Source organism: Chlorocebus sabaeus, chromosome 2, assembly GCF_047675955.1.
Source record: "Chlorocebus sabaeus isolate Y175 chromosome 2, mChlSab1.0.hap1, whole genome shotgun sequence".
In the NCBI taxonomy this organism is placed as follows: Eukaryota; Metazoa; Chordata; class Mammalia; order Primates; family Cercopithecidae; genus Chlorocebus; species Chlorocebus sabaeus.
Genome location: NC_132905.1, coordinates 6,443,246 through 6,456,559, shown reverse-complemented (window position 1 = coordinate 6,456,559; position 13,314 = coordinate 6,443,246). Strand labels below are relative to the sequence as shown.

At 54.9% G+C, this 13,314-nt stretch overlaps 1 protein-coding gene and 1 long non-coding RNA gene across 4 annotated transcripts in view; one reads left to right on the top strand and one right to left on the bottom strand.

Annotated features, from left to right (window-relative positions):
* The window catches only part of PMEPA1 (prostate transmembrane protein, androgen induced 1), a 62,426-nt gene extending 51,459 nt beyond the window's left edge, over positions 1-10,967 (bottom strand). The window contains exon 1 of one of the 3 annotated variants that reach the window (XM_008013170.3): positions 10,849-10,967. In XM_008013170.3, coding sequence (XP_008011361.1) covers positions 10,849-10,852 — 4 coding nt within the window. In that variant the 5' untranslated portion in view covers positions 10,853-10,967. Of the gene's footprint in view, positions 1-9,864; positions 10,405-10,848 lie in introns of those variants that run through there. The other 2 variants (XM_008013181.3, XM_073005602.1) reach the window with 2 other exon arrangements.
* LOC119618543 (uncharacterized) lies at positions 10,899-12,538 on the top strand. The gene is made up of 2 exons (XR_005234888.2): positions 10,899-11,003; positions 12,255-12,538. It is a non-coding gene; the product is annotated as an uncharacterized lncRNA (long non-coding RNA).
* Positions 12,539-13,314: the final 776 nt, after the last annotated feature.

Here is a 13,314-nt window from a genome sequence, read left to right as displayed (position 1 = left end):
GACCCTGCCACAGTCTCTCTCCCTGCGCAACTACCAGGTGCCAGGACTGCCCCACAGGCTGAGCAAGGCGTGTGGGGTGCAGGGTAGTCTCTCGGGATCTGGTCTAGATGAGCAGAGGGGCAACCAGGCACCTGCGACCACTGGTGCTGAAAACCTCCTGGGGGAAAGAGCAGTTTGCATCTGCTCAAAATTTCTGAAAACTGATTCAACTTCCCACTTCTCTTGCTGCTGAGGACACAGCCTGGAAAATCTGATTTCACCTGCCTGGGGGAACCCAGGGCAAAGCGGGGAGAAGGTCAGGCTCACCTGAGCTCGCCCTGTGACACACCTGTGGGAGGTGGGATGCCCATGGTGGACTCCAACAAGGGACCTCAGAGAAGCCTCCCAGCCTCGGCGGCTGGAACTCACATGTTTTGACAGTCCATGTTTTCCATATATCATACATAAAATGCAAATGTATACTGTATATACTTGAAGATACGTAGCTCTAAATATAAAAACACACCTTTTTATATTCTTAACCACTGATGCTCCGACAAATTCAGGGCTGGATTTGTCACTTTCATGCTCCCAAAGCCAGTGATGGAACTGGCCCCTCCTGGAGACCTTAAGGACCCACAGAGACTCTTCTACTCCTGATGCTGATGCGACCTGCATACTGGGAATCCATGACAACCTGCCAATGACAATAGAGGCTGACAGCTGCCACTGACAGACCCCACCACAGGCCCACGCTTTACAGAACATGTTCTGGGGAACAGGGAAACTGAGGCACACAATAATTCTGCTTCCACCAACTGTCAAAATATTTACTGATCTATTTGGTGTCAAGATCGTGCAACTTTTATCAATACAAATAAGCACTCAGCACAGCCACCTCCCCTGAAACTCCAAAAGCCTATATTGGGGGGCAAAGGATATAGGACGGTTTCCTAGGACTTAAAAGGCAAAGTGGCATCTCGAAACTGCAGGACCGCTAGCTGGTTCTGGCTGTGGCCGTCCAGCCTGGGGGGGGCCTAGCACCGCTGCCAAGGAGGATTGGGAGGTGTTTTTTTGCTGATGGTGAAGAGTTGGTTTGTGGAGGTCACAATCAACCTTTATCCACCATCCAGATCCCCGAGCCAGTGGGGATTTTCAACTTGCTACCAATAATTAAAACTCTCTTTTCTGCCATAGAGCCATTTCCCAAGCCCACTGAAACAATCACAAAAGATTTTAGTTAAAAGACATCAAAAAAGGGGCCTGGCATGGTGGCTCACACCTGTCATCTCAGCACCTTGGGAGGCCGAGGTGGGCAGATCACCCAAGGTCAGGAGTTTGAGACCAGTCTGGCCAACATGGCAAAACCCTGTCTCTACTAAAAATACAAAAAATTAGCCAAGTGTGATGACTCACGCCTGTAGTCCCAGCTACTTGGGAGGCTGAGGCAGGAGAATCACTTGAACCCGGGAGGTAGAGGTTGCAGTAAGCTGAGATCGCACCACTGCACTCCAGCCTGGGCGACAGAGCAAAACTCCATTTCAAAATAAATAAATAAATAAAAATAAAAATAAATAAATAAACAAAAGGCATCAAAAAAAAAAAAAAGAAGAAGAAAATCAGACTATACTTCTAACCTTTCTGACACCTTACTAGTTTATGGCAGGGACTGATTCCAAGCCACCTTTCTTCCTACCCCCATGCCCATTAACAACAAATACATACTAGAATGTGCTAGAGCATTAGGAATAGCTGATCACCACCTGATACTACCGAAGTTGAGTCATAATAGCTGCTTAGCTTGGTTCAACATGTGGCATCTCAACATCACCTCTGAGCAAACTCCACCTTCCTCCTTGAGGAGGATATTAACCCCAGGACACTCCCAGTCTGCAGCAAGTGTGTGCCAAGAAGAACCACGCTAGGAATTCTCCTTCTGGGGGCTTGCAGCAAGCCCTGGCAATGCATTTTTGCCATTTGATGGCCTTTGTAGAACTAAAGCCATCACTTGTGAAACCCTGACCACACAGGACAACTGAAGCAGGTGCAGGGGAGGTGGGTCCGCACTGACTTCTGTACCTGTCCCTTAGCTCTAGAAGAGAGGGCAGGTATGAAACTCAGGCACAGCTTCCTGCCCCAAATAGTGGAAACTTTGGAGCATTAAAAATCACATTTTGTGTCAGAGGTGCTTTTCAGGTAACGGTCTTGACACCCCCATAAAACTGATGTCATTCTTCCTCCCATTTCACAGAGGGTCAACTGGAGGCTCAGGAGGATACCATGCTCACCCCCGAAACAAAGGTCTTCAAAGCCTGTATCTTGAACACAAGAATCTGGAATCTCTTGCAAGTTCGCCTGCCCACTTCCTCCCTTCATCCAATGCATATCAGACTCCTACCAGGTTCAGGACCCAACCAACAACCACTCAGTGCTTGGTGCCTGGGGGGAAAGCAGACATGGCACAGCTAATGACACAAAAATTGGATTACTGCCATGACAGGTGTGACAGGAGGAAGACCAGGGTGCTCGTGGGCCCCAAACAGGACACCAGGCTGGGGGTCTCCCTAGGCGAGGCCCTGAAGGTGCCTCTGAGTGTGGCCTCTCAGCTTCCCTTCTGAAATGACTCGTGTTCTTTCACCTGTCTCCCTACAAGAGCGGCAGCTTGCAGAGGGCAGGAATTTGTCTGTGTCGTTCCCTGACATTCTGTGGCCCTGGGAACAGCACAGGACGTCAGAGGTGCACGGCAAATGGTGCTGAACGCCGAGCCCCTGTGGAGGCTGTGTCTAGTGATGTCCCCTATCAAGCCTACATTTGATTCCCTGGGAACATTCCCCAGCTACTCCCTAAACCCTTGCCACGACATCTGTTGGTGCTGGTATGTCAGAGATGCACAGAGGAGCTGGAGACAGAGACACCGGCTCCTCACACAGCCTGGCAAGGCACGTGTGTTTTGGGGAGGCATTTCCAATGAATGTCAGCCAGTGTCTTGCCAGAGTAGAATGGACCCAACTGCTCTGAGAGGTGGCCAATTCTTATGTGTTCTTCCCTAACAAAGGGTCCAATATGGGCTTGCACTGTTGGGAGCCTAAAATACCACTGCAATGGCCAATCTTGCAAAGAAAGTCCTGGAGCTCAGGAGGTCGGTGTGGTGGAAAAGAAAGCCTGGGAATGTGGGCTGCAAGGTCAGGGAGCTTGGGTTTGAATCCCAATGGAGCATCAGTTCCTGGCTGTGTGACCTCGAGCAAGTATCTTACCCTCTCTGATCCCATTTTTGTATTCGCAAATTGGTGCAGTAGCTCTCTCAGGGTTGTTTTGAACACTGAGAAAAATGCGTCACTAATACCTGGCACATAATAATCTCTTCACATTCAGCTGGGGAGAAAAGCAGAAGCACAAAAATCCATCAGTCACCCGGGGAACAGAAAAGAGAAGCCATTCTGTGGCTCTCGGATAGCTTGGGGATGCCCCAAGCTCTTCCAGGTCCACCCCAGGGTGCTGAAGCCCCTGCCCTGGCTGCTAAGTCATTCTGGGATTTTTCCCAGTTTGGTGACCAACAGTTCTGCCAGTGCCTGACAAGACCCTGACGAGACCCCTGAGGTGTCAAGGTTTGGCTTTGTAGTGTCATCCAACGGGAAAATGAGGTTGACTGTCAGTACTCGGCACTATCACAGCTTCGCAAAGGGGTGCAACCCACCCCGGGGAGCAGGCAGGAAGGAGTGCTTGGAGCAGAAGTGAAACTGAAGACCGGGCCCTCCCCGGCCCTCCCGCCGCTGCACCTGTCGATGGGGGTAGGGGAGATCAGGGCCTTTCTTTCAATGGTTTGCCTCTCATACGTTCACCTGTTAAAAATTTCAATTGATTCTCAAAAAGGGGAGCCCCAAACCATCAGAAGCTACTGTTTTGTGCCTTGCCTTGTACCCCCTCTTCCAGCCTCTGTCCACCAAGCCAGGCAGTGGATTAAGGGAACCCTGCTGGCAGGCCCGAAGAGACTGTCTGGGGCTTCCTGGGCCGGCAACAGGCAAGCTGGGGTCGTTGCCAGCCAGGTTTGCGGTGGACCTGGCAAGGACAAGGAGTATTACACAGATAGTCAATTACCTCCACGTTCAAGGCCATGGGCCCCAGATGGGCCTGTTGATTCCAACCTTCCCAGCCAGTCCGAGGGTGGGCAACCTTTTTCTGGTGAAGGCCTTGTCATCACTAGGCACTCTGTTAAGAGAGTGACCGCTAGGGAACCAGGCAGAAAGGACCATCGAGTCCAATCCACCCCACCACCGCCCACCTCCACGAACACACAGCTGCGCCAGACACCAGGCCACACACAGCCAGAATCTCTCGGCACCCTCAGCACAGGGGCTATTATCACCCCACTTTACAGACCTGTCAGGTGACAGTGAAGGGGAGCACAAAGGGGATGGGACCAGCAAGTTTTGACATCTCCATCCCTCTGGCCCTCGGTCACACTCCTAACCCACCCACAGCAGGGCAGGTCACTTGATGGGACAGAGGGGTCTGCCAGCAGGTTCTGTGGGGCTTCTTGGTGACAGGGGAGACAAAAGAAACTGCCACACTTAAAACCCAGGAGTTTTATGTCAAAATCTAACCGTTCAGCTGCCCTGGAAAGATCTGGCCACTCAGGGCCCACGTGGCAGTGGTGGGCTAAGCATCGGTCACAGTGCCTTTAAACTGGACTCTTGCCCCCGGCTCCCTGGAGCCCACCCCAAAGACAACTGCGTTTGCTTCCCTGAGCCATGCTCCCCCAGCCTCAGGGAGCCCCTGGCATGGCATGGTACCATCCTCGTCACTCCAGAGGGTGCATGAAGAGCAGGTCCGCCTCCCGCACAGCTCCCGCACGTGCCCCAACCATGCGTGCGTTACGCAACACTTTGTAAAAAGCAAAAAATGGGCCCTCGGCTTCAATCTCCTTCTCTCAGCATGTGCACCATACAGAACCCGAGGCTGGCAGCAGCACAGCCTCCGAAATTCACTGTGTAAGAGTTCCTTCTCTTTGGGCAGGATCGCAGACACCGGGGTGCCTGCAAACTTGGTCTCTGGATGCTAACACCTGAAGCGAGAAGGCCACACCAATCTTCAGGTTTGGACCCTGCCACCAGCACCCTCCTCTGAACATTTTCTGGCTTTTAAACTATTGACCGGACTATAAACGTTTAAACTCCCTGGGCCTGGGCCAAGTTGGGAGTGGAGATGGTGGGGGTAGGCATGTGGGAACACCTGACGCCGTGGCTCTGGGGCAATCTGGTGGCGGGTGCATCTTGCAGCATGGAGGCTGCCTTGGGGCTCCTGAGGGAGGCAGCTCTGCTGTAGACGCTTCCAGCCTCCACGGACCTCCCGACAGCCTCCCTTCTCCTGGGCAGCAGCACACACGGCTCCACTTTCCTTCTTTTTCGGACAGAGTGCATACGTTTGCACCACTTACAGGGGAGAACGTGCACTCTTCCCCCTTTTCTTCTTACGTGGCCAGAAGTTTTAACCATTCCCAACCCAAAGAGAAGAGGGCAGGAAAGACAGACAGGAGTAGAAGCTGTGTGTGCCTGTGTATGAATGTGTGTCTGCACGTGTGTGTGTCTGCACGTGTGCGCATGCAAGCACCACTCACAGGCGTGTGTGTGTTTGTACAGGAACAATTAGTTATTCTGTGCCTTGACAAACGCTAAACTCACCTCGACCCTGGGTCACACTGGGCAGTGTAGCTGGCTTAACCCAGACCTCCTGGGAAGCTGCGGCCAACTGTCTGACCTAAGACTCGGGTCATAGAACTCAACTCCCTTAATAACTCCCTTAGTACACCACAACCTAAAACCCAGACAGTCAGAAAACCTGCGGGTGAAAAGTCCCAGGGTTTAGCGGGCCCACAGGGGAGAACAGCTGGTGTTAGACGTCTATATTTTAACCCCGATCCAAAACGTCAGCTTTCACTAACGCCGGGGTCTCTCCTTAGAAACGCAAATCCAAGATGAAAACGGGAAAACTTCATCTCAAGAGGAAGCCCCTGTCTTTGCTTCATGGCACATAACAGGCACTCAGTAAAGCTGAGTGGATGAGTGGCTGCGGAGTGGCCACAGGCCTTCACAGGGACGGACGTCTGATGGGAACTCAGGGTCTCCCGGCAACGCAGATGCTGCCCTCTGGCCCTCAAGCCCCTTAGGAGAAACCACTAATTGATTAAACAGTGGTCTCAGTAAGGGGCATTTGACCATGTCTGGAGACATTTCTGGCTGTCGAACCTGGGAGAGGGGTGCTGGTATCTAGTGGGTGGAGGCCAGGGGTGCTGCTAACACCTTACAGAGCACAGGCCGGCCTTTCCTGCCTCCCAACAAAGAATTACTGGGCTCAGAATGTCACAGTGCCAAGGCACTGTCTCTATACCCTCACTTGATTCAAGCAAGTGTCAAAACAGCATGTGCCAGGAAAACCCAGGGAAACCTGGGTGTCCTGTGAGTTTCTGATATTTTCTCATATTTGTTTGAAACAGGCTGGAGAAGAGGAAACAGAGGCTCGGTGACTCTGGCCAGTGGGTGGTGTGAAAAAGACAGCTGTCACCGTAGATACCACCAGAGATGGGCCCAGGGCAGGGGCACCTCCCAGGACCCTCAGGAAACGCCTCCCGCGTGAGCAGACACCGGATGGCCCCAGGTTCAGTCTTTCCCGAGAGAGACAACTTAGCATCCAGCTGGGCCCCAATTTTGAGATAACAGCCAGAGGAGAAAGACCGGGGGTCATCTCCGAGACGCAGCTGAACTGAAATGAGGTAGATGAGGTTGCCAGGAAAACCGGGTGCCAGGAGTCCTTTCCTCAAAAGTAGCCGCGTCAAGCTCCAAGCTGTCATCTGTTAGGCTGTCACTCGTGCTGCCTGCTTTTAATCCCAGGACCCCTGGCTTTTTAAAAGAAAGGGTTTTCCCACGGGTATGTTTTGGGAACACTGAATTGCCACCAGACAGCAACCTCATCCCTTGACTCTCAGAAAAAAATGGGGCCCCAGGAGTATCCTGTTACAGTCAAGCCCACTCCATTCAACATCCTGAGAGCAGACACGAAGGGGCTCTGACCATTTCCCCCAGCCCCCAATTTCAAGGAGGACCTGCCCTGGGGCCCAAGTTCCAAATTCAAGAGGCTCGCAGGTGTGCAGTCCAAGAGAAACCACCCTGGCCTGGGGCTGGTGTGGGTTTTGGACCTTGGGCAAAACTTTCCACAGTGGGCTTTCCTCATCTATAAGCCAGGGATGTGAACCCCGAGCTTGCGCAGGCTCCTCTCAGGTCTGAAATTTGGGGTAGCTGAAGACCACACAGGGGAACCGGCAGTGGGTGGGAAGCCGGGTCCAGCCCACTGACCTCCAGCCAGGCTCAGCAGGGCAGAGACCCTATCCTGAAAGACTAGAATTTTAGATTTCATCCATCACGGTCTCATTCTTCAGATGAGGAGAGTGAGGCCCATCATGGCTTAAGGACCTACCAAGGTATCTTACAGGATAGGAGCCACGTGGACACTGCCTCAAAGCCCAATTCCAAACCATCCATCAAGTTCTAGTTGCAAACAACTCCCAGCACGTACTAGGTGAAAAACAGCAGCCACTACCAGTTAAAAGAAAAACCAAGTAACAGCTTTTTTCCTTTCTTTTTTCCTCCCCTCGCTTCCTTCCTATCTTTTGGTGTAAAGAAACTCCAGGAGACACCAGGCCTAACTACTTCCTCGCCCTAGTCCTTCAGGGAAACCTGATGAAAACAAACTGTTACAGTATACCTGCATTTTAAAGACTGGTTGGTTCCCTGGCGCCTTGCAGCTTTCTTCCAATAAGTAGGGGGCTGTGTATACACAGAACACAGGACTAACTGGGGCACCCAGGGGCCAGCTGGAACCAGCTAGGGTTCCAGGTATTAACCCCAAGGGTCCTACTTACTTAAAGGCTGCCAGGGGCGGCCGGGCAAAGTGCAGAGGGTGGTAGCAAGGCATTTAGCAAGAGGCCTTGATGTCAGGTCAAAAACATCATGAAGGACTGATGAGCCTAAGAGAGGGCAGAAATAAGAACTATGCTTGTTTTTTTGTTTTTTGTTTTGTTTTGTTTTTTAAAGTCCTGAACCATAAAGAGAGACAACAGCAAATGTTGCACTGTGCCCAGCCCTTGGAATAAGGGTAACATGAGGATGTGTGCCCCTCGAGCAGGAGGTCCCCAAGGCAGCTTTACAGAACAAAGGGCAAAAAGTGAGGCAACCAGGGCCCTGAAGCAGCAATCCATCTAAGGCAAGACTCTCCAAACGTGTGCGAACGGATTTTCATAACATCCTCGTGCATTTCATTAGCCTCCTGAGTTCACAAAAGGCCTCTGGGAAGGCAAGTCGGTTCCGCAAACGCTGGCTCTGGGCAGGTCCTCCTGGCACCTCGCTGGTCTGGCGCAGGCCGGCTGGAGGGGGTAGGGGGAGAGCTATCCGTTCCAGGCTGGGATGGAGTGTCCAGGTGGATGGATGGAAAGACCCACCGCCAAAGCCCAACGAGCCTGGTTATTTTTACCACTCAAAGCTCAACTGTATAGGCTCAGGGGCCACAAACTGGCAGCTGCCTGCGGACACTTGCTTATGAGGTGCCCAGACACTGCCTTCATTCCATGGCGGCTGCTTCCCAGCTCCGGGCCCCAGCTAGGGGCAGCCTGGCCCCGGCAGGGAAGGGCTGTGTGCCCCTTCACCTGGGGTGCTTCTTCAGAGTGGGAATGGGGAAACGAAAGCTCCGGGAAGCAAAAGGTCCCCGAAAAGATGGGCTGGGGGACAAGGTGTAGGCTAGAAGCTAGAAGCCAGAACCCGGGAGGTGGTGGTTCAATTCCCTGCTCAACCAAATGTCCACCTGGGTGGGCTGTGTGTGCAGGAGTAGGGACTTACTTATCTGAACTTTTGGGTGCACAGGCGGCTGCGTTAGCTACAAGGTTCAAAACCCCACTCCCCACCGTTGGTCCACTAACCCCTTTTAGGGCCAGGCAGTCCCAAACACAAACAGCCCCAAACTTTGACTCCTTTGTAACCACGGCTTCAGCCAGACTGAACCAAGCTGTCCAGACAGAGGCTATTTATAGGTGCGTCGAGGACACAGACACTGGCACAATGACACACACACATTCAAGATCCACGCTGGGCCAGACGCGCCAGCGCTGAGCCCTGGATTCAGACACCTGGACACACACGGCCCGCAGATCCGGCCCAGCCAGACCAGACCCCCAGAAAGACGCACACGCAAAGAAAGGCACCCCGGCCCGCACACGGGAAAGACACACAGAGAGAGGCAGGAAGACTCGGAGGCACGCACTTTTGGGCAAGACCGCGACTCAGACCCCCAGACACCCCGAGAGACGCCGAAGACCCAGACAGAGCCACGCAGCCACGCACACTCCACAGACGCACGGACATCCACTCAGAGCCCGAGACACAGCGCCGCGAACACTCCAGACACACGCCCGGAGCCCCAGACACCTCGCAGACCAGACAGTGTCTCACACGCCCCTCCACCTCCGCCCAAAGTTGATAAAGAGCCGGCCTAATTGCTCCATCGCGACTGCCCCTTAGGGAAATAAAATGGAAACTTCACGGATCCGCCCGCACCAGCCCTCCCGCGCCGTGCGCCGCCGCTGGGCCCCGGGTCCGAGTTAGGGCGGGCGGGGCGCGGACAGCGGGGGCCGTGCCAGGCTCGCAGCGCCGCGGGACAAAGCCGGGCCGGCCGCCAGCTGCCGCGAGCCGGGAGGGCGCGCCCGGGGCGCGGCGGACGCTGCCGGGGCGCAGAGCGTTCGGTCCGAGGGGGCGCGCACGGCCCGGACCCCCGCCCGCAGCTGTGCCCCGACATAGGGTCCGACCCCGACGGAGTCTCCAGGGAGGGGGGCGTGGGGTCACTCACTGATCTCCATGCTCTGGAACAAAGAGCGTTTGCAGTTGCACGTGCAGGAGACATTGGGCTGCCCGGCGGCGGCGGCGGCGGTGCTGTTGACCCCCATCAAGCGGTGCATGGACGGCGCGGCGGCGCGGCGCGGGGCGCGGGGGGCGCGGGGGCGGCCGGGGGGGGCTCCGGCCGGCGCCCGGAGCTGGGGCCCCGCATGCAGGAGGCGCGCGGCGGGGGAGGTGCGCCCCGGCTCGCCGGGCTCGGGTCGCCGCCAAGTTCCCGGGGCGCCGCGGGGCTCAACGCGCGGGACCGCGCTCCTCTGCGCCCCCCCCGGCCGCCCCTCGGCAGCCCCGGGGGCGTCGGCAGTGCCCGCGGGTGGCGTCCGGAAAATGGGCTGGCAGCGGGGCGCGCGCTGCCGCCGGGGCTGAGCCTCTGCCGCTAGCTTTCCCCAGCCGAGCGCCTCCGCCGCCGCCGCCGCCGCCGCCTCCTCCTCATTCAAGTCCAAGGAGATCGGGTTTCGCTCCGAGACCGCGGTCGGAGGCAGGCAGACGGTCTGACGTCAGCGCTAGACGGGGCTGCCGGTTCCCACCACGCGGGGGCCGGGGAGGGGGCGCGCGCTGCGCCAATCCCCGCCGAGGTTCCCCCGCACCCCCTCCCCGAGCCGGGGGGCGGGGTGACGGGAAACGGGGCGGGCTCTTAAAGGGCCAGAGCTAGGCGGCCCACGTAGACCCGGCACCCGCGCAACGGAGGAGGGGCGCTGTGCCCTCTCCCCAACGGCGGTCAGCTTGGAACGCCAGCCCGGCGCACGCCCGCGGCCAGGGAGCCGAACTCGGTGCCAGCCGCACCCGGGCGGGTTGCTGGTGCGCCCTCCCCTCGTCCCCGTCCCTGGGGTCCTTGACCCAGGCTTTTGGGGCTAGCCTGTCTTCTGAGGAGCACAAGGTCCCTGGGGGCTCAGGGAAGAGAAATTGGAGAAAGGGGGAGGAAGCCCCCAAGATGGATCACCCATTGCCTGATTTCGCAGGAGTCTGTCCGCCTTCAGTTCTGCAGCAGCTCGGGAATCATGGCCCACTGAGCCCCGAAGCGCTTTCACCCGAACCCAAGGAGGACGACCAGGAAAGACGGGAACTCGCGTAGACACGCCCGGAAGCCCTTGTCATGTAAATAGCTGTCGGGGACTAGTGTACTGTCGCCGCCCCAGCCGGCGGGACCTGGGGCGAATCCACACCCATTGTCTGCTGCCCGAGGGGCCACCGGCTGGGGGGCGCGGCGCTGGAGTTCAAAAGGGATATGAGCAGGAGGGGTGTACTTTTATTTCATTAAGTTTTAATTACAGGAGTGCTACAAGAACACATTCTTCTGGTTTAAAAAGATATTAAAATATTACATAAGAGACCTCCCCTCCCTGGCCCACCTCCAGCCTCTTAAGAATTTAGTGTGTCGCCTCTTAGACACTTTCTCAAAGCTTCACTTATTTAACAAGCACTTAAGGAGCACCTACCTGTGCCAGAAACTCTCCAAATATTAACTCAACCTGACACCGACTCAGTGTGGCCGAATGTCATTCTCCCCATTTTACAGAGCGGGAAGCTGGTCAGGGAAGTTGCTTGTTGAAAGTCACACGGCGGAGGAGCCTGTGTTCCAACCCAGGACCCTGGGGTAGCTGCCTCTCCCTCTCCCACATAGTCCTGATTCTTTAAATATCCACATATTCCGGTAATGCCTGGAGTTTTAGTAATTAGCAGGGACTTAGTGTGTGTTCAAAGCAAACAAACAAACAAAAAAAGCTTTTAAAAAGTGTTATTGTGTTGGTAAACAGTTTGGATAGAGAAGGAAAAGCTGGAATTTGGGAAATGAAGGTGGCCTCAGGGGAGAACTTACCTAGACCAGAGTGAATTCATCCTTCAGAGAAAGCCGGTGCAGGAAGTGGGTTCCTGCTCTCCCTGCCGAGGCACAGCGGTGCCGCCAGAGCTCCCCCAGAAAGACTGGGAGGCCTGTTCTGGAGAAGTCAAGCCCAGGGATGTGGCTCAGGCTGGTCCAGGCTCTTTGGAGGAGTCCAAGAGTGCCCAGCCCAGAGGGAGGTTCAGAGTCACTGACCATCTTCTGTTTGAGAGGAGACGCTCACTCTTGGAGCCACAGCCAGCACTAGATCAGGACCCAGGCCCTGACCCAGGAGTGGGGCAATACCCAGGGTCTACCCCAGATGGCACCCTGCTGTGAGCTGGGCTCCCTCAGCCCCTGCCTTGAGGAAGGGGCAGTATCATCAGCGTGTCTTTTATCAGGGGAAGATATTGCTGCAGTTTGGCCTCTGCAACTTAAGAGAAAAGCTGAGGGGTCCTGAGCGGCCCTTGGGGGACCACTGCAAATATTGGCTGGGCCTGGAGATAACCTGGGTCCCATTCACTTCCTAGGGTAAAGGAGGTCATCTTTACCACTCCTGCTTTCAGCCATTTCTTCATTCATTCAATCAACTAACTCTGGCTGAGCTGCAACCCTGAGCCGAGGGAATTCAGCCATGCCAGACCCAGCCCCTGCCCTCCGGGAAGTCTCGGGAGACCTGGCTAGTCTGGCTGGGAGAAGTCACACGTTGATTGTCTTGGAAGTGAGATGGCGTTTACACAATGGAGGCTGCACTGCCAGCAGGCAAAAATAACCAGTTAATTCAGTGGATTAAAGGAACCAAACCTACCCACAACACTTGACCTCCCATTGATCTGTCTGCGACAACGGCAGTGGCTACCATTTATTGAGTGCTGATGGTGTCACCTGGGATTGACTTAGTGGTCTCTGGCGCTAGTTCCAAAGTTGATTCTGTCTGGAGAGCTTAAGGCAGTGTTCAGAACTGAGGGTCCAAACCTGAGGGTCACCCAAAGATGAGTGGGACATAACTGTGTGACCTTGGCTGAGTGCTTTCACCTCTCCAACCTCAGTTTCCTCTTCTGCAAAATGGGTGGCTTCATGGCACCTTCACATGGTGTGATTGCGAGGAATGAAGGGATTGATGCCTTGCAAATAGAGAAGAAAGGGCCGGATACATCTTAGTTGTTATGTTAATCATCTTGGCAACCCTGGGAGGGAGGAACCACTATCATTTTATTTTCCATTTTACAGATGAGGAGAGTGATGATTCCAGCACAGACAGGGCCCCTGACGGGGCAGTAGGAAAGGAGAATTGCTTTGGAAGGAGCATAGGCTGGACTGCCAGCATTCACAGGAGGCTTCCTGTGTGCCCAGGACTGCCAGAATTAAATACAGGACACCCAGTTCAGTTTGAATTTCAGATAAACTATGAATAATGTTTAGTATAAGTATATCTCAATTTAACTGGATAGCTTGTGTTTTTCTTTGCAAAATCTGGTAACCCTAGATGTGCCAGGGATTGTGATGCTGGCAATTTGGGCATGAGGGGCAGAGCCCACTGTCAGGCACAGGCAGAGGAGGTCACAACTCCCTGATTCTACCCAGGGGAAA